This window comes from Drosophila subobscura, chromosome E (genome assembly GCF_008121235.1).
Source record: "Drosophila subobscura isolate 14011-0131.10 chromosome E, UCBerk_Dsub_1.0, whole genome shotgun sequence".
NCBI lineage: Eukaryota > Metazoa > Arthropoda > Insecta > Diptera > Drosophilidae > Drosophila > Drosophila subobscura.
This window is the reverse complement of record NC_048531.1, coordinates 10,472,711-10,493,634: the sequence shown is the minus strand read 5'-3', so window position 1 is coordinate 10,493,634 and position 20,924 is coordinate 10,472,711. Positions and strand designations below refer to the sequence as shown.

Here is a 20,924-nt window from a genome sequence, read left to right as displayed (position 1 = left end):
ATAAATATCCATTAAGTTTGGCTAAATGATTTTTCAATTAGCCATAAAATTTTACGACCAAAATTGTGCAAAATAAACCCACCACCACGACTGTGGAATGACCTATAGAGCTTTCAAGTGAACGACCCCCACTGCTGCCAAGGCAGAGCATAGCCAAATAAAATATGATATTTATTTGTAAGAACTAATCTCTGAATAATTGAAATAATTTCTAACTAAAATGTAGGGAGGCATTCTTTGTATTATATTTTAATCCAAACACGTAAATAATTCCAGTGAAAAGATTGGTCGATTTACTATCAGATAGATATCTGCTATATTGATTCTGTTTGAATATTCATATTCATATTCCCACCGGCGATGATTCGCTCATTGAACATGCAACACAAATAGAATAATCTCCATTTTCTATATGTATTTATTTATACATATTTCTGTATCTTTTGTTGTTATTTGCTCTTTGGTTTAGTAACAGTTATTTATCGAGGGACAGAATTAATATGTGTGTAATTTTTTGTTTGTTTGGGGCTTTGTGTGGGGCATGGCTTGCATATAAAGTTAATTAAATTGTTTGCATGCAGCGTGAAGATGTAATTAAATTTGCTTTAAATTACGAAGGGATTTCGCCTTCTTCCTCCGCACACACAAATTGTTAACAATTTGACTGGAAGTTAAAGCAAATTCAATCAACTATTTACTAACTAGCGAACGAACGCCTAAGGCAGTCGGAAAACGTAAAATGTTTGGCTATACTACGTACATACATATACATAGAGAGGATACTGTTTTGGGAGGGAACTAAATATGTATATATTGATGCATAGATGTATCTATGGCATTCTTTTTGTGTGGCGTGTGTTAGTGCAGGAGTAAAGTTGTGTGTTGTATATCTCTGTTTGAAGTTATTTTGGAAAAACAGAAACGGAAACGGAATCAGCGCTAGTGAAAAGGCAGCAAACATTTTCAACGCAAAATGGGAATAAGAATAAAGGCAAAAACGTTCGGCGGCTTAAACAAAAAAGAGAAATATAAACAAAGAAAAGAAAATAAAAATACACTAACGAAATTAGAGGGGGAGTGTGTTGGGGGGTGGCGGGGTTAAACGGTAAACAGAAAAGAAGAAGAAGAAAAAGGTTGTGGGCAGGTAGGGGGGGGGAAAAAAGTATTGAGAAAATATATAGTATATAGCCATACCGCAGCTGCAGCAGCGACAGCGGTGGCGCGTGTTTGGGCCGCTTTTAATTGTGCCTGTAGGTGCAGGGGGGGATGAAAGTAGCGGCAGGGATCACGGGCACACCTTCCCTTCACAGCGTCCATGCATACCGTGATGGAGCCATCGTCATGGCGTGCGACACTCTCCTGAGGGTGTGCGAACCGGCATTCAGACTCCGCGCGCTTGCAGGCGCCGCGCAGGAACTCGCGACACACCTACACACACACACACACGCACGCACGCAAAACGCACACGAACGCAGGCACATTTCATTGTTGATTGTTGAAATTCATCATTGTGTTCGTTCGATCGTGGTGTGGAATCGAGCATGGATCGTTCGAAGTTGGCGTAAAGTTGATTGCAGATTGGTTGGTTGGTTGGTTGGTTGGTTGGTTGGTTGCGGGCGTTGGCAGCGGATAGCAAAAGTGGCAGCAGTTGTGGTTGGTTGGTTTCAGAGTGGTTCAGGTGGTGTTTCGGTTGTTGTTGTTGTTGTTGGTGGTGGTGGTGGTGGTGTGTGTGGTGTGGTTTTAGGCGGAGATGGTGTTTGGTGTGTGTGTTTGGTTGTGTTTTGTGGTTGAGTTTTTTGTTTGTTGTTGTTGTTTTGTGGTTTTTGGAAATAATGGAAGGATATTCAGTAACAAGTTCATTTCTTTTGGTTTTTTTTTATATTTAAAAATAGTTTTTGGTCATATTTTCGATTCGTAGGCAAGTGTTTTAGTTGTTGCTGTTGTTGTTAGAGCCGATATTTGTGGTTGCATTTGAGCTTTTTGGGTTAGATTTTCGATTGGAGTCTTGCGCTCTTGGAATCGTTTTTTTTTTTTGCTTCATGCCGATTAGTTTTTCAATTTTCAATTTGGTTTTGGTGGTTGGGGTGCACATTTTGAGTACCAGAACACAAGAGAAACACGTAGCACAAACAAACAAAAGAGAGAGACAGAGAGAGAGCGAGAGAGAGAACAACGAGAATGCAAGGATTATACAAAAATAAATAAATATAAAAAAATATCAACACAAAAATATTAAGGAGCTCGGGGGCTGGCGTTGGACTGTTTTTGTAGAGAGAAAAAAGATAGATAGAGAGAGTGTCTTCTGGCGGCGGGGTAAGGTAATTATTTCTATTAACATTTACATTCCTGAAGGGAGTATTGGTTGACATCTATGGGTAGAGGGCGATTTAGGTGTAAGATCTATCCCTCAAACAGATACAAATCGATATTAAAATAACAGAAAACGAAAAAATAAATTCATAATTTGAGACAATCGGGTGCATATAATTCTGGAACTTGAAAGTTTTCTTTCGTCTTTATACACATGGGGAAATTCGAAATCGAAATTGCCTGCAAAAAGCGCCTCAATTAATCTTTGCAGCAGCTGCTAGGCAAACGGATCCACAGATCCGTAAAACCATTAAACACAAAAAATATGTATATATTTCAGAGAATTCCAAAGAGAGCGAAGAGAGATACGGAGAGAGAGAGAGAAATAAAAACGAGCTTAAAAACGAAACAAAACACAAATTGTTAGAGAAATAACATCAAGATTGGGTTGCTTCAAATTTGGCGTTCTTTATTTTTATTTGTACTTTTTGGGTGTTAGACGCGTATGCGAATGTGTGTGTGTGTGTGTGTATGTGTCAATATTGTCAAATGTCAAATCAATTCTGGTTATTGGCGAATTATTACAACGTTGTCAGATTTTCAGATCGTGTTTGATTTTTATGTGAGAATTTCTGCTTGAACACAAGAGAACTCAAAACACTGTACAATGTCGTTGTGTGTTGTACATTTTGCGTGTATAACACATATTTTAGTTTCAATATTAATTCTAAATATAAGTAAAAGTACAGTAAAAACGAAACGGTAACACGTGTTGCATGCCACGGAAACGAAACGGATACGGAAACAGAAACATAACTCAAGCCTTCGTTTTGGTTTCGCTTTGGGCTTCAAGTTGCTTTGTTTCTTTCTTTTTTTAAACTTTTTTCATTCGCGACAGTAAACACAAACAAAAAAAAACGTACAATAAATGTAAGTAAAATAGTAAAACGTAAAACGAAACGTAAGCGTAAATTAAGTCACAATAAAAGTCGATTCATAATGTATACATAAAGATGTAAGCATCGATGCACGCTGGCTGGCAGCAGTAGCAGCAGCAGCAGCAGCATTTTGCTTTTTGTTGTGGTTTGGCGGGACGGGGAGGGTGGGGAGGGGATGAAAACTCACCTCTAATCTGTCGGAACGTGGTATTTTCTGTTGTTGCACCTGCACCGCCTGCGGCACCACAGGTCCCAGCTGTGAGGCCACAGCCGATGGATCGGGTCCCAGCAAAGTGGGCACCAAATGTCCTGTTGTGTAATACGGACTGTACGAGTTTGCTGGTATCCCAGTCAAGTATGGATTTGTAGCCTGCAATGTGAAAGATTTTGGGGATATTCATAAATCATTGAAGCTTTCACTTAGCCTTGATTGGTGGGGCCCCCTCACTTGTCTATTTCTGTCCGTCAAATTATGCCACGTTAAGTCATAAATCGCTCGGACCCAACAGTAATGGAAATTCATGCATTTTAAAATACATTCCAAGCATTTCCCCTTCCCCCATATAATGGCCACCGTTTAGCTGTGAAATCCACACAAAAACCTTGTCTCAAATTATTTGAGAATTAATTTTCGATTCGTTTAACCCTTGCCCCATTCTACTTTAATGCTACCCAAAAACCATGAATAAAACATTCTTCTGCGTCTTCCTCGTCGTTTGCTGCCTGCCCATCCTTATCTTGGAATCATTTTCGTGAATTTCTTTTTGCTGGTCATTGAGGGGTGGTATCTTCTGTATAAATATTCATATTTTGTGAACTCTTCTCCACTCTGCGCCCAACCACTGTGTTGGGAATTCAATTAAAGTATTAGGGAGGTGAGCCAAGCACTTACCACAGCTGGCACTTGGCCCGAGATGACCGGCTGGCCGGGCGCAATGCCCATCTGTTGCATCAGTGCATTCTTGAGGGCCAAATGATTGCGTCCATTTATCAATAGCTGATCCTTCAGATGCTGTGGTGGATGAAAATATTTGCACGGCGGTTTCTCACGATTACAGCGGCCCTGCAAACACACAAAAATTGCATAAAAATTAGTTAGTAAATGGTTTGGCCATTTGGCAAGAAAGAGAGCCATCAATTTGGTACACAAAAACTGACAGGAACTGTGAGGAAACTCTGTGGGAACTACAACCAGCTGTGGGCCATAATTCAGCTTCGATTTGTGGCGGCAAGGAAGTGCCTTTGTCGCACTAAATAAATTACACGAAACTAATTTATGTTAATGCTTCAATGTGCCACGGGTGCCTATGGGCTCGTCCGGATGTTGATTAACGCAAATTGTAGAGCTTAACCTTAATTCCATGTGGCCTCCGCCCCAACCCAAGCACAGGCCAACAGCAAAAACAACAAAAGGGCAAACTTAATTTTATTAAAATGATATTAAAGTTAGTAGAAATCAGGGAAATGTTCAGCGTAATTCCCAATAATGACGAAACAATTTTCTTGCACTTAATTGGGACTTTTGTTATTAAATAGAAATTACCGCACAGGCCACCCATCGATAGCTCTTGCTCGGATGACTCATGGGGCAATGTGTTCGTGTTCTCAACACATTTGCCTAGTTCCTGTGTGTGGCAAACCAATTAACTGCATGCAAATGCGATTGCGATTTTCCTTCCCTTTGGGGCTAAGCTGGGGGAATCTGAAAACCCAAACGAATTTCGCATCGAATTTTTGTTTGAAATTCATTTTTAATTGCACAAAAGTTGCATTTCACTTCATTTGCACGTGTAATTTGCGTTGAACCCTTTCTCTTGCTTTGGATAATTTAAGCTGAAATGTCAACAACAATGCCGAGAGAGAGTGAGAGCTAATGCGCGCCACGATGCATGCAACATGAGGCAGGCATGGGTCCAACCAACGGACAAGGACAAACAAGCATGCATGTAAATTATATTTAATTCAGACCAAATGAAGTTAACAAATATTTGCGCACACACACACACACACACACACACACACACACACACACACACACACACACAATGAAGCGAACCAAAAAATTGGAGTACAACAAATTTATATGTAAAAGCGAAAAGTGTGTGTGTGTGTGGTGTGCATAAATTGATTGTTTGCCTTGGCCAGGGCCAGGACGAGGATGAGAAGTGGAAGCAGCGGGTGCTGTGTGGCATGCCCCAACAACAGGGGCGTTCAACAAACAGATATGGCAACAGTAACAGGGCCAGCGACATGCCAACTCGGTTTCTCTTTTTTTTTGCTTGCTCTTTCCTGCCAGCCACCCACTGCCGCTGCCGCTGCCGCTGCCACTGCTGCTGTTGATGGCATTTCAAATTTATGACGCAATGAAAGCTGCACAAGATTTATGGAGTTTCCCACAAAACTGACGCTAACTTACAAATAATTGTTGTCGGAACAATTTGCGTTTCGTTTTCCCTCTTTTGCTTCCTTTTTTTTTTTGTTATTTTTGGCAATGAAATTTCCACACACAAATATTTATTTGCATAGACGTTGACAAATGTTTGACAAACTATAAAAAATTGTGCACCCATTAACCCAATTAATTATACAATCCATTTACCATTTTATCTTTGATCTATTGGAAAGCACAGACTGCCGCCCCTGAAATATTTGTGCAGCAAACAACAACGGAAAATACTTGGGGAAATTTTGTTGATTTGCAAAATTTGATCAAAATACACAAAATATTTATTGTTGACAAGAGGCAAATATTTTTGCACACTCCCTTCTCCATCACTCTCTCGAACAAACTTTCAATCAGCAACTGTCAGTGGCATGCAACACAGAGGAGAGGAAGGGACACATGAGTATAGGAGGAGCAAGTTTTTTGTGTTGGTCTATTTGTTGTGTGCTTATTGGCGTAATTTAATGCTTCGATTGAGTTTGTTTAACAGCCAACACAGCAACAGACTGACTGCAATTTGTATCTGGTAGCTGTAGCTGTAGCTGTATCTGCTGGCTCCTGCTCCTGCTCCATCTCTGGCTCTGGCTTTCTCTCTCACTAATTTGCTGGAATGAAATACTAATGCAATTTTTTACAGCGCACACTTGTAGTCTATCGATTGACAGCAGCGCAGTCCCTTGAATGTGGGTTAATTGCCTGCTGATTGGGCCATAAAATCGTAGCGAGAGGTGTTTTGTTAACTGAATTATGAGTGCGGGTCAAAGGGCCAGCACCGATGGAGTGTGCCGCCTTTAAGGACACTTTTTCTTGTTTGTTACACATTTAAATTGCATTTGCTGGGCGGAGGCGATCGACGACAATCGAATAAGACATTATTCTTCTTTTGCATATAATGCAATTGCAATTGCAATGCCCCCGCGTTGCCTGTGGCAGACATTATCTTTGAATGCCAAGCGCTGCAATACCCCCACCAACCCTCCGGGCTGGCTGCCCCAAGATACTGTGCAACACTTTTCTTTCGTTGCCCGCCGCTTGACATTGCCACCGCCACCGCCACGATTTTCGCCGTTTTTTTGCGTTCTCTCACTTTTCTTTTCTCGCGCGTTTCTTCTTTTTGCTTGCCACACGCCACACTAAACATTTTCATGTCATTTCGATTGTAATCTGCATGACTGCCGCCTGCGCTCCTTCTTCAGCACAAAAAAAGCAAACCCTGTGGAGCCCCCAGAGCGAACGCAGGGCGAGAGCGGAGAATGAAAAGCGAGTGTGAAAATTGCAAATGGTGTCCACTCACGCACGGCAGAGAGCGGGAGGTGGCAGGAAAGACCAGCAGACAGGCGGACAGACCGACAGGCGGACAGCATATTTGCATTGGAGGGGACTCTGAATACTGAAACTGGAACTGAAATCCGGCTCCTTCACTGCGAGCTGCCTTTGTTCCTCCACAGCCGTAGCCATGGCCTTCTCCGATGCAGATTATCCGCTTTAAATTGCAATGATTACTTTTCCCCTTTTCCACCCCCTCGCCACCCCATACTTTTTTTCCCGTGAATTTTTTTGTCGTTGGTGGCTGATTGGGGGGGGTGTCTACTCGTAGTGATGGCATTTCAGAGCCATTTTTCTTCTCCGGCTATGCTATGCGCTCGAAACAATGTCGCCTGTCGTCCACGACTGAGGACTGGTCTGTGGCAGAGTGCGGGGCAACGTCTACGCTGCTCACGTTCATGTCCTTCGCTTTGGCTAAGGAATTTCTCATGTTTTCTCCTGCCAAGTGCAAGTCAAGTCCAGTCATGTATATCGTCGCGTATCGCATTGCCATTTGGTCGACATGCGTCTTGGATTCCTTTGCCTCTCACTCTGCGGAACGGACGGCAGCTGCTGCTGCTGCTGCTGCCAGAAGGAGCACTCAGGACGATGTCCTTTCGCTCGTCCTAGCTGGGTATTAAATGTCATTTTGCATTTCGTGACAAGTTGGCTAATCTGACTCGAAAGTTATTTATTTCTTCTTTGTTGAGTGCAAAAGGAATTTTTCTTACACTTTTTTTTCTTCCCCGTGGACTCTAAGAGCATTTACATGGCATTCGCCTCGTCCCCACCACCTCTCTGTCCCTCCCTCGACTCAATCTTGACTCGAAGTTTGCTCAGGGTTCTGTTTGCTGGCGCCCTAAGGAAGATTTCGGGACGGGGGAAAGGGATCACAGGCTGCAGCTACTTTTCTTCAATTTAGCCGCGATACGAATCGCCTTTGAATGTTAATAAAACGGATTTTTATGCAAATTTAAAACTGTTTAGTGGTTCGACTTTGGTATGCATTAAAATAATGCCGCAGCAGGCAGCAGGGAGCAGGGTGAAGGGTGGGGAAATAGGGTTAGTCTTTCGAGTAGACAAAGAGTTGCTGTAATGGGAATGAAATATGTTTCCGTTGGCTTTGCTCTGATGTGGGGCGTTGGTTACGTTGGGTGCGGCAAATGGATTTCGAATGATCAGAATTTAATGCTTAAAGCCTCTACCTTTAAGGTTTTTGGCAGCCCTGAGGAATGGATTATCGAAATATCGAAATTCTTACGGGTTAATGTGATATAGATAGAAAACCTGCCGATCATGGCCATGACTTTTTCTCACTATTTCAAAAATAATCTAAAAAATTGTTTATTAAAGCTGCTGCAAATTTAAGTAAAATATTTAAAGAAAAGTTGCTTTAGTTGGTATAGAAAATGCTTTCTTTTCTTGCCTAAATCCACATTCAAAGAGGATCACAACACTGCATTATCAGACCTTCAATATTGGGTTTTTCTCTGCACTTGCAATAAATTCCATTGGAACTGCAGCAAAGCCCTCTGTGTGCCGCTGCTGCAACCGAAGTGAGTAAAAATTATGATAAGCCACTTTACGGTACATCATTCCTGCTCCTCCCGCCCTGCCAGCGTGTCCCTATCATTGGAGGAAACTCCATTTAAGGCTTTACATAAAACATAAGCACAAAATGTTGTTGTTGAACAAAAAAGTTGCTGCCCGAGCATAACTCCCACCTCCGCCCAGCCAACACTTTCGGGGCCAGTCTTAAACAAGTCCGTTGCCGAAAAAAGAAATTGTAATACAAACTAACGGCAGTACAAGCTTTGGCACTTTAGATGCCACACACACAGAGACCCAGGGCCATGCAGGGACAGAGGCAGGGACAGAGGCAGGGACATGCATATGATGCAGAAAGGGATGGCAAAAAGCGAGAGGCAAGATGCAGAGTTGAAAACTATTTTCAACGCTTAGCCGAGAACTCAATTTGTTTTCACTTGGGTTATCCACGACACACAGATGCACACAGCCACAACGAAAGCTCGAAACACACACAAACAACGCATGGAGATAATCAAAAAGCAATTGCAGAGTCATAAAGAGCCAGAAAATGATAGCCACACACATGCAGACGGAGAGGGACAGAGAGGGAGAGCGAGCTAGGCTTATGGGAGCATATTTATTGTGTTAAAAATGAAAATTCGCAATGCCCAACCCTGAGCTGCCCTTCGCCAATCAAGCCAATTTTCGAATTTGCAAAATATTTCTTTCTTCTTTTATTTTTCTATTCCTTGCGTTGCAGTTGCATTTTTTTGTCGATGTGGCCAATAGCCGAATCAGAGCAGCGCCAGTCCGGCCAGAGCTCTGCGGAGCATTGTAAATGAAAATATTTTCGTAAAATGCAAACAAATTGGCAAAAGGCAAATGGTCAATATTTGTTTAGAAGAGAGAGAAAGAGAGAGAGATGGAGAGGGGGAGAGGTGCCCTACGACAAAACAATTGCCCGAGGCAAGGGCGAGCTACGGTTGGGGAGGATGGGCAGCCCCTCCTCGCTGCATGAAGGTAGACAAACGGCGGACCAGCGAAGCGATGCAAAGCTGAATGCCTCGCAGACAATGACAGGGCGAAGGGGGGTGGCGGCGTGCAGGAAAAGCAACAGCCGTCGTTGCTGCAGTGCACTGAACTCTAGCTGAGAGTATGCAACGCCAAATAGCCAATGCATATGCCACGGTCTCCCTAGCCCTTCCTCCCTCCTCCTCTCTCTTGGTCTCTGTCCCTTTATCTGCCTGCGAAACAATGAACGAGCCTCCCTACGCGTGTGTGTGTGTGTGTTGGCATGTTTTTTTTCAATCATGTATTCGCTGGTTGCATTGAATGGAGGAGCCGCCGCCGCCATTGCATTGCATACTTTTGGGATTTGCAACAGAATCCCCACTCGATCTGCCCACACTCCTCCTTATGGCCCAGCATTTGGCCCAGTGCGACACTCGGCACTCGGGGGCTTTAAATTTTAAATCCTGGAACCCCTGCAGCCAGCAGCCAGCAGCCGGCAGCTTCGGGCATTAATTGAAAAATGTTACATCGAGTTTTAGAGGCAATTGTTGCGCGTATGTTTTGGGGTCTAAGTAGATTAACTTTTGGAAGAGCAGACAAAGGGTCAGGGGTGGGGGCTGGCACTTGGCTTAATGGAATGCCACTGCCAGAGAGCGGGTTTTTTGTTGTATCTTTCGCTGGAACTGTGCATCATCTCCGCTTCTAGCTGCATCCCTGCAATGTTTTCGTTTCGTTTGCTCATTTAACCTCCTGGACTGCTGGCCACCTCTTTTGCACCTCGATTCTCACTCTCTTCCTCTCTCTCTCGCGCCATTCATTGGTTCGCTTATCAGCCTCGAAATTCACTTAATTTAATTAAAGTGCACAACGCAAGAGGAGCAGAAGGAAGCGAAATACAAAAAAAAAAAAACGATCAGAAAACATTCGCGAAACGAAGAACTTCAGCATTATTTTTGCACTCGCGCACACATAGAGAGCAACGTCAGAAAGTATGCAATGGCACTCTGGTCATTCCGCTACCATCATCATCATCATCATCATCAACAACACGTGGACGAGGACCAGAACGAGAGACAGAGAGAGAGAGAGAGTAACGGTCATTGCTTCATTTTCGCCTCCCGGTTACGGGGGCTTCGGCTCCGTTGCGCCCCCGAATTAATTTCCGTTTTGCAAACCAATTGAAAATCCAATTTTCAATACACAAACCATATAGAGAGAGAGAGAGAGAGAGAGAGGGAGCGCTCCGATCCACGGACTCATTCATTTGGCAGAGGTGTGGGGCTGCAGGGCGTGTGGGCTGGGGCATACGTTTAACTAACGTCCAACAGCCACTGACCAGTACACTGGCCTCTCGAACGTTCGTGCAGCGCACACACACACACACACCACGTGCGGGAAAAATGTTGCTCACATTTAAAGGGCTTTAAAAAGTGGCAAACGGATGGAGTCCTGTGGGGCCACTGCGCCCGAAAGTAGGCAACAATATATGGGCATTAAACGTAAACCGACTGCAGCCGCCTGCAGGCTAGGCCCGGGACCGGGACCGGGCTGGATGTTTGCCTGGTTGGTTGGGTGTGCCCCATGCTGTGGTCAGGTGGCCAGGTTTCCCCTGCCGGGCATTACCTTGTTTATTTGTACAAACACACACACACACATTCCCCCCCTCTCTCTCTCTCTGTCTTGCATATGGCCACATAATGCCGCCTGTCCCCGAGAAACAGAAACAGGATTCCGACGGCAGGCCATAGTCCTGTGTGGTACTCTATGTGTGTGTGTGTGTGTGTGTGTGTGTGTGCGTGTGTGTGTGTGTGTTTGTAGTGTGGTGTGTCCGGCACATTGATTTTTTTCTTGTATCCACGTAAGGCCCTGCCGCTGCCTTCCTCTATATGATTTGACCGCAGCGGCTATGCCTATGGAGCCGCTTTACAAATTGCTGTGTCTGCCGGGCTGTAGGATTTTTGCTGCACGATCTGTTCTGTGGGGCGCAGCTCAACATCTTATCAAAGCGAATGTCTGACTTTAATTCGATGGCTAGCCGATTGAATGGGGCAACATTATGATTAGGAAAACATTTCTTAATGCATTTTTCCATGCATTTTTCTATACATTTTTGCACACAGTTTTCTTTGCATTTTTCCATACATTTTTACATATATTTTCATTAAATTTTCTATTATTCATTCGCGTATTCATCATGCTTTTTTTTCTCTTACCTTTCCACAGATGAAAATGGCCAGCCGATGACTTTTTCTTTCGTGCCAGAAAGTGAATCTCAATGAGGTAAGAAATATTTAATTTTCTTTTTATTATTTAAAAGCATTTTCTGCGCTGCGACATTTGGTGGTTCGATTTCAAATTTTTCCAACTTTTTGATGGCCCATGACCTGAGAGCCGAGCCTAACTTTGCCTTTATCTGGATGGGAAATCGACACTCTCACACACACATACTGGGGCAGAGATTGGCATAAACTGCGGCAACATTAAATGCCGACTTTTCTGTGTGTGTGTTTTTTTTTTGGCAGACATTGATGGCTTTTTAACTGCAGTCATTTGCAAAAGACGCCGCACACACACACAGCGTTGTGGCGGGAAATGTTTGCCTAGGATACACACACATACACACTCACACGCACACGGCGTGTTGGCATTTCCGTTTCCTTCATGGAGTTGGCGGCTGTAAGCCATTTTTAGCGGCGACATCAGGGTAAAATATCGCGTGACGCGGCGATAAAAATAATCATCATAATGCCATATGAAAAGAGGCCAACAGAGGGGGCCAAAAGCCACACAGAACGAGAGGGAGGGAGAGACTTAATCGATTTTTCCACACCCTCCGCACCGCCACAGTTGTTGCTGGTGGAGGGGGAGGGGTGGTGCCCCCATTTAATGCGATTATTTGCGATTTTTTTTTGTCCGCAGTGTCCGCAAATTAACGAGCGGCGGCCGGCCACCCCATAATAATTTAGTAACAAGCCGCTGAAAATATACGGACTGTGGCATGCCCCACTGTGTGTGTGTGTGTGTGTGTGCTGTGCCCCAAGGTCGTCGTCGTCGTGGCACAAGCAAATTGATTTCGGTTTGCCCAAACATATGTTGGCGACATTTGCATGCTCGTAAAGAGAGATATAAAATACACGAAAAAAGGGGTCTGGTCGGGGTCGGTCGTGTCCTGCGGGAGCAACATTTTATGGCCCATATGTGCCATGGATCGTTTGCAATTATTATGGCATACTTTTGGGGGGTAGCAGGGGGTTGGGTGGGTGGCAAAACGCTCGAAGAGATGTGTCCTGTGCCTGCGCTTCTAAAACTTGAGCTGAACAATGGCAGAGGCACTTAGCATTCAATGGTTGCATGCCACAGCACATTTTCAATGCGAACTAATTGAAACGGGAAGCTCTAACACACACACAGTCACACACACACACACACACCCGCACAAGGAGAAAGTTTATGGCAACATGGACATGGACATGGAGGACACGCTTTTAATAAATCCATCACATAACCCGCATTATTAAAAAGATCCAAGTCCTGACACGAACAAGCAAAAGTTTTCGCTGGCAAACAAACACACACACACACACAGGACAAACACATGTCTAGAGACAAAGAAAGGAATAGAGAGAGGGAGAGGGAGAGGGAGAGAGAGCTGAAGAGTTGGAGAAAGGGAAATGCACGAACAAAAAGCGCTTATCAAATTTCCACAAACGATGACAATCAAGCTGAAAGGAGCAGCAGCAGCAGCAGCAGCAGCAAGGAGTAGCATAGAACGTAGATAGAAGGCAGGAGGACCAATGCCAGGACGAGATGATTGAAGTTTCCATCGACTCCACCCCCCTCGACGCCCACTTGTCTGCCCTTTTGAGTGAATGTAATCGCCAATAAACTGCATAAAGCGGGAAGGACCATATGAGCAGGGAGTAACTGGCTGTGGTAGACGTGGAAGTAGCTGCGGCAGGAGATGCTGAAGGATCTGGGATGCAGTGGGATGACTGACAATGGCCAAGCGTCCAGCACATCGAAAGGATTCAATCAATGCGCAAACAAAAAGGACAAAACCCCCGCCGCATATAGAGGCGAAGTCAGAGGAGCACATAAATAATTCAATTGTCAACACGACTCCTTCGCAATGCAACATGCGATGCGATAATGTTGCCACACACACACACACACGCACACTCGTGCCACTACCCGCTGCTCCTTCTCCCACTGGCGAAGGGAAAACTTTTGTGCCAACAAAAATAAACTTTTCTTTCTGTTCTCTTTTTTTATTTTTCTGTTTGCTTCTTTGTGATATTGCTGCTGTTGCTGCCACGTAACAACTTTATCGATTTACACGAAATGAGGCTCGTTATTAGTTGGCAGTCAACCAGTGGCATAGGCAACGCATGTGTGGCATGTGGCAGGGGGCATGTGGCATCAGGCATCAGGGCAGGGGCCTGCTGTAAGCGACAGTTGTCAGTGACATCCCTGCCAAAGCGACTTTTCATCTCAATTAAAGCCAAAGCGAAGGCCTCTTCGGTCAGATGACTAATCCGAAGTTTCAGCCTCAGACGGGATCCCTCCTTGCCTGAGGCAGTTTTTATTGCCTCCCCCCCCCGTAACCGCTTGGCTTCTTCTTTTATGGCTGGCCACAGCAGCAACACTTTGCCCGCACACGCCCCACTGCAGATCCAAGCAGGGCTTCTGCTTGGGTTTCTGCTGTCTTTCTTCACTTTTTATACCCCGTAATTGTGGCAGAAATATGTAGGAGAAAGGTGCCAACTTCCCGCGATTGTAGCTAACGGTTTGCTGTATTTTAGCCACAAAATGTTCCGAGAGTTTGAATCGCTCTTGAAATTCCAATATTTTACCCTTCTGTTCCAGGGTATCTGCCAGTCGTTTGATGGCTTGCCCTCTTCCTTTTTTATGATTTGTTTCGCTTGCTACATTTCCGTTTTAAAGGACACACCATCATGTGTGTGTATGCGTGTGTGTGTGTGTGTGTGTCCTTCGACCCTCTATCGCTCTCACATCATCGCTGGGGCAATTTTTTATTGTTAGAAAATTGTTTTCTCCGCACGGAACGAACGCACACGGAACGGGGAAGCAGAAAAAAAAAAACCGAATTGATTTCTTGTCTTTACGGCATTGTCCCTTTTTGTCCAGGCAGGCAGGGATCCTTCGAATGAGGCAAAGGACGAAATCTGCTAGCAAATTTAATATGTTATCCTTCGATGTGAGTCCTCCCGGAGTCCTTCTGCTGCTGTGGCTGCTGTTGTTGCTGCTTGTTTGTTTGAAAAATATTGAATTTTTGTGCAGAAAAATAAAACGAAGGGATAAAACATCTTTTGCCGTGTTTGCGGAAACCGTCGCAAACCATTGAGGAGTGGCGAGTGGCAGAGGGGGGAAAATATGGTGGTGCTGCCTGTCGGCTGGAGTGGAAAATTGTCCCTTCAGTCCGTGTCCTCAGTTGTGTCCTGTTTTGTGGTTAACTTGTTTCAGGTTTCCCCTAGCTCGTAGATTGTACAACATGTGTTTTTTGCACTACAATATGGCCACAGATACACGGATACACACACATACACAGATGCAGATACATGCGCCATAAGATATTTGATTTTGAAATTGAATTGCATTTTATTTGTTGCTGCTTCAGACTGTGGCGCAACCTATTGGCTTGCGGCACTGCCGCATAAGTAATATTTTCCTTTCAGGTGTCGGAATAAATTATGGAAGCTCTCGCACGGAGAATTTCGAGAATTTATGTCTACATTTTGCTCGAAATGGGCTTAATTTATTGTGGGAGTACAACATTTTTAATTGCCATTTAATTGAAGACAATAACTCCTCTGTGGCGTGCAGTGCCTCAGAGGACTAATTCTGGCATTTTCTTTCTCAATTTAAACCACAAATTTAAGCGTTTAGAATGCTCTTTAAGCTGCCTCTGGCACGCCCCCCGCCGCCAACTGTTGAGTCTGTGGCTGCACCACAAAAAATATTATGAATATTTACACATTTCTCTATTTTTCTGGCATTTGGCAGTGTTTTTTTCCGTTTCGTTTTGTTTCGTTTCGGTGTTCAACAAAGCATTAGCGTTCTGCCTCCGCTTAGGGACTTTTCCCAGCCGCTTTCCCCGCCCTCCATCTGTGCTGTGTAGGCGTGTCACGGCTGCCTCCTCTCCCGAGGGCCAGAACAAACACAAACAAACGGCGGCTGGGGGCCACACACAGCAATGATGAGCGGCAGACAAACAAATGGCGGAATACAACAAAAAATTGTAGAAAAAATCTTTAAAAAAATATATAAAATATAAAGAGTGGGGCGAAAAAAAAAATGCATAAAAAATAATATCATGAATGCAATGACTTTTAATGTACAGTTATTGCGCTGTCTGTCTGCTGTGGCATGCGGCATGTGGCAGGAGTCCAGAGCCCACCACTTTAGCGCTCTTCAAATATACATACAGAAATATATATTTTAATATTGCATACTTTCTGGCGCCCTTTCCGCTTACATGACGCTGCACTATGGGGCATTTGACCACTTTTCCTGGCCGAAACTCATTTGTCAAAAGTCAAAAAAGTAATATTTTTTTAACGGATATTCATAGGGATAACATCAGTCCGTAATGTTACATACCCAGAAAATTAACATTGCGCACCACTGTTAAGATAACAGCTGTTAAAGTCAGCTGTTTGCTACGAACAATATAAAGTTATCGGAAAACTGATTTTTTTTATGAAGTTTAAAGTGCAAAAATTGCTAAATTTACCAATTTAAGTAAATTTTTTACAACATTCTTGATTCAGACAGGTATTAAAAAGTTGTTTGTGAGTTTGAAATTAAAAAATTAACCTCATAATATGTTTAATGACTAGTTTTTTAACAAGTCCATATTTATGACGAAAATTTGTCTTTGAATAGACTTACAAAGTGTTCGGTTCCCGCCGGAAGCAATAAACTGCATAGATATTGTAGAGTTTTCAATTCTTAATCCAATTTAGTTACTTTTTCTTGCGCTTTTATGCGTCTTCGGAGATATTTAAGTTTTCGTTATATAACCTAAAGTTTGGAAATTCGGAGTTGTTTGCAATGTTAAACTCAGTGAAGAAGAAAGTTGTGGAAGAAGATGTCGATTTGCATTGCATTTAAGTGGTAATACCTGTCACTAGCTTTGAGACCGATAAGGGATATTTGTAGACCCTTTGAAGAACTTTTTTTCACGGTTTGTCGATTAAATTGAACAATTCCACGGAAAAATTGAAACAAATCGTAAAAAACTGTGCAGATTGGATCAATTCGTGCTCAATCGTGCAATTATAATAACGTTGAGACATTTCCAGTATATCTGCACTGACGTGCAGTGCTATTGTGTCCAACATTCAACAAATTAAAGAAAAGAAGCTGCTTGCCGTATAAAAGGAAGTCAATGTAAAAATCCGATTATCTTCTACTTTAAAATTTTTAAAAATCCGGCACAACTTTTTTAGTTTAATATGGCATTGCTTTACATATTCCCATCATTATTTGTTTAATTCAATTTAAAAATAAAATAAAAATTCGATTTTACCCTGAAGAAAAGGCGGTGCCACGCCCATTTTTTCAACATACCTTCCTTTCACTATTATAAACTCATATCAAAAAACTAAATCAAAAAATAATGTTTCGTTTGGAAGTTATTAATTAATGCCACAAAAAGTGGACAAATGCCCCATAGTGCGCTGCAAGGCGAGTGTCCCCGTGTCTGTGTCTGTGTCTGTGGCATGTGTGCACCGCAGCGTGTGTACTTTTTGGCAAGCTTCATTGCCACTTTGGCCCAAAAAAAAGATGGTGGGGCAGGACAGGGCAGACCGACAGGGAGTCGCCCCATGTACCATGTAGCATGCCCCGTGTGCTGCACATACTAATAAGGCTAAGTGGCAATGACAAACACAAATGCAAAGACGACACACACACACAAAGGGGGAGACAGTGTGAGAGAAAGGGCGACTCATGGCGACAAATGTCTGTTTGGGGGCGTCTCTCGTGTGGCGCCACAAACTGAAGCATTTTACGACTGTTGAATGACCTCATAAGCATGCGTGTTTATTTTTTAGTTTTTTCTGCCCCCCACCACTCCACCACTCCACCACCCACCACAGCTCTCAGCACACAATTTGACATGTTCCTGCGGTTCAGATTCTAATTGTGGCAGCAAGACTGCTGCTGCTGGCAAAAAGGCTTTGGCCCCTTGGAGTTTTTATATTGCATATTCTATTCGAGCCATCAATGTCCTTCGGGGCATCCCCAACCATTTATAGGCAACTGTCATACTCTGCAAATTGATGCACCCGTGCACTCGAGCCATTAGCCGCCGCTTCTCCCACCCGCTGCCCCCCACGCTCTCTGCTGCTTCTTTTATAATTCCTTCGTTGCAAGCTGAAGAAATTGCAAGAAAGTCTTCTAGTGCTGCTGCTGCTGCTGCTGCTGCTGTCTTGTCAAGCCATAAAATGTTATCACAAAAAGTATTTTCCAAGTCAGCGCACACACAAAAACCCAGCGCAGCAGAGCGGGCAAAGAAAAAACGCCACCCCGTGCCACCCTGCCACCCAGCTGCCGTCGTTGCCTCAGTGAAAGTTACAAATAGAGTTGCCATAAAATTTCATATGCTTATCACGTGCGTGTGAGTGTGTGAATGTGTGTTACCCCACCACAGCTGGCCCCAAATTGTGCTTGCATTCGCCACACCACACCACACCCACTGTCACTCTGTCCTGTCAGCCCTTTCACACGTTACTTTTTTTGGGGTGGAGCTGAAGTCAACTGTACCGCAGGAGTGGAAATATTTTTGTAAATATTTTGCAGCGTTTTTTACGCGCTGTGTAGTGCCATGAGTATTTTATTGTCATATTTATCTACAATCGTCACACTGCCAAAAATAAAGAAAACAAAAGAATTGAATGCGTTGCATGCCCCAGCCGTGTGATGCGAACACAAAGAGCTGGCCCTGGAAATTGGCTTTTCTGTCACTCGTTCGCTGTGACATATTTCCCGCTTCGAGTGCGCGAATTTCAGGCATTGTTTAGAGCGAGATGATGAAGGGAGAGAGAGAGCGGGCGGTACTACGGGCAGTGATAAGCGTGGCTTATAAATTGTCGAGGCAGAAGTTATGCAAGGGACACAGCTCCAGTCTGCCCTGCCAGCAGCTCATTCCAAGAACAAACCGGTCAAAACTCAATTAAAATTAAGCATCCGATAAGAGCGAACCGCCCGCTACACCCGCCCACAAAATACAAAAAAACGAACAAGTTAATGCAAACATTTGGCCTGGCAATGAAAGTGAAACCCAAGAGTGCCAGGAGCAAAGGCAGGACAGGAGGAGATCCGCGGTACAGCTGGCAAGCGCTGTTGGAATTTCCAGGGCATACTTTTGGCTGCCAGCGGAGGCAAAAAGGAATTTGTACCAGCTGCAAAAAAGTTAACCAGTTACCAGTGGAAGCAGAACCCCCACAGCCAACGTGTGACCCAGATAATCAGGCCAGGCCAGCCAAGGCTTATTATGTACTCGCTGTTTTCGTGCGGCCAAAAGCAGAGCACAGAATGTGGTGGCTGGAGGGGCAAACACAATCAAATTAGAGGCAACAGCAGCCGAAAGATCGAAATTCGATTCTTATGTAAATCGAAATTGCAGGAGAAGTGCCCGCCGCTGCTGCTCAGGTACAGGCCAGGACTCTCGCAGGACTTGACCCTAGCTCTAATCTGCATAATTTGCACACAGGGATGTCGGATGCGTGTGTGTGTGTGAGTGTGTGTAGGATGCTTTTGGGATGAAGGACTTCTGCTACCTTTCGACGACGAAGGTAAAATGGGCCCCTGGGCCTGCGTCCGGGCATTATAAATAGTCAAAGATATTTATTTGTAATGAGCTACGGGAGCAAAGGACCAACGGTCATTGCCAGTGGACTGCCCCTTGGCCTTTGGCACTCCTCACTCCTCACCACCACCCGTCGTCCCCTCGGGGTAGTTTAGCCTCGAAGCTCAACTCAAACTTTTTGTTCGATTAAACAGGAGAGGCGGCAATTTCGGTTGTGCTTTGCTTCCTGCAACATCTGCTCCATGGGCAAAGTTCTGGCGCTCTAACGACCAATCCAATGGAGTTTTATGCTAACGATAGACCTTTCTCGACCCCCGCTCGAAACTTGATTAAAAACTGATGCAGACTGGCCAGAGCTATGGCCAATTATCCACATTTTAAGTTCTGTTTTGAGTTCCGCTTTTAAGGATGTGGTTTTGTGGCTGCATCGTCTGACCGCAAATGATAGTTATTTTTCAATCAATTTTAGGGGGGCGGCTAAAGAACATCATTTCGGACAGGCCAAGACAATTTATTATTCAATAAAGCATGACAAATGATGCAGTGCCAAAGACAGTGGGCAAAGCGGTTGAAATAGTGCATAGAAAAAAGCAGGAAAATAGTGAAAAGCAAGAGGGAGCGAGAATCTTTTATGCGTAATCGCAGGGAAACCATAAATATTTATCGGTTCAACGGCAGCGGTCCTATAAGTTGTCTCTAATCCACTTATCCCTCGTATATCCCCAAGGTCGCGTCCCATGGATCCCACTTGTGCCACACATGCCACAGTCTTTTGTTGTGGCTAGCCACAGCAGGCAGGCGGCAGGAGGCAACGGCAACGGCTTCAGTCATGTGGAAGTCAAATGAATTTGTCATGAGGCTCACCGTCTCCTCCCCCACTGTTATTGCTTAGGAAACCCAAGAAGTGACAGGACTCAAGCACAGAGAGCGAGAATAAAAAGTGAGAGAGAGAGAGAGTGAGAGTAAGAGTGCCACTTGGCTGTTTGGTGGGGGCAGCAGGGGCCATGATCCGGCGGCTTTGGGCCATTTTCTAAATATAATGGCAATAAATGCGGCTTGTGGTTTTATCGATCGGGTGGCAAGGTGTGTCGTCCTGTAACGAGTTGTCGCATGCAGAGAATAAGGTCTACAAAGTTTGATTGGCAAAACGGCGCAGCGGGAGACGCCACAGAAGTGCCACACAGCAGAAAGAGAGGGGGAAAAAAAACACTGACAGGTGTTTGCCTCGGGGCTCGCTGGACTTCCGTTTCACAATTTAAAAGTGCCCTAAAATACCAAACAGGGAGAGGGACTGGTGGGTGTGTGCGAGTGCCGCCTTAATTATGCAGGACAGTGTCCGAAAATCTGCAGGAAGCAATTACGTGGGCGGGCAGCCTGAAATCGGATAGTGCCCAGACGGATGGCTAAGCATTCCAGAGGGTTGCGATTACCACCGAAGCCCAAGCCAGTGACTCATCCACTGCGCCCTCGCCATCGCCCTCGCCATCGCCCTCGCCCTCGTGGTGTTGATGACGTCAGCTTTGACAACCCCCCGAGGAGCAAATACAACAAG

General features: G+C 44.4%; 1 protein-coding gene across 1 annotated transcript in view; it reads right to left on the bottom strand.

Moving 5' to 3' along the window:
* The window catches only part of LOC117891721 (RNA polymerase II degradation factor 1), a 103,240-nt gene that overhangs the window by 8,920 nt on the left and 73,396 nt on the right, over positions 1-20,924 (bottom strand). The window contains 3 exon segments of the mRNA XM_034797313.1: positions 1,195-1,428; positions 3,436-3,618; positions 4,141-4,311. Of these exon segments, the coding sequence (XP_034653204.1) occupies positions 1,195-1,428; positions 3,436-3,618; positions 4,141-4,311 (588 nt within the window).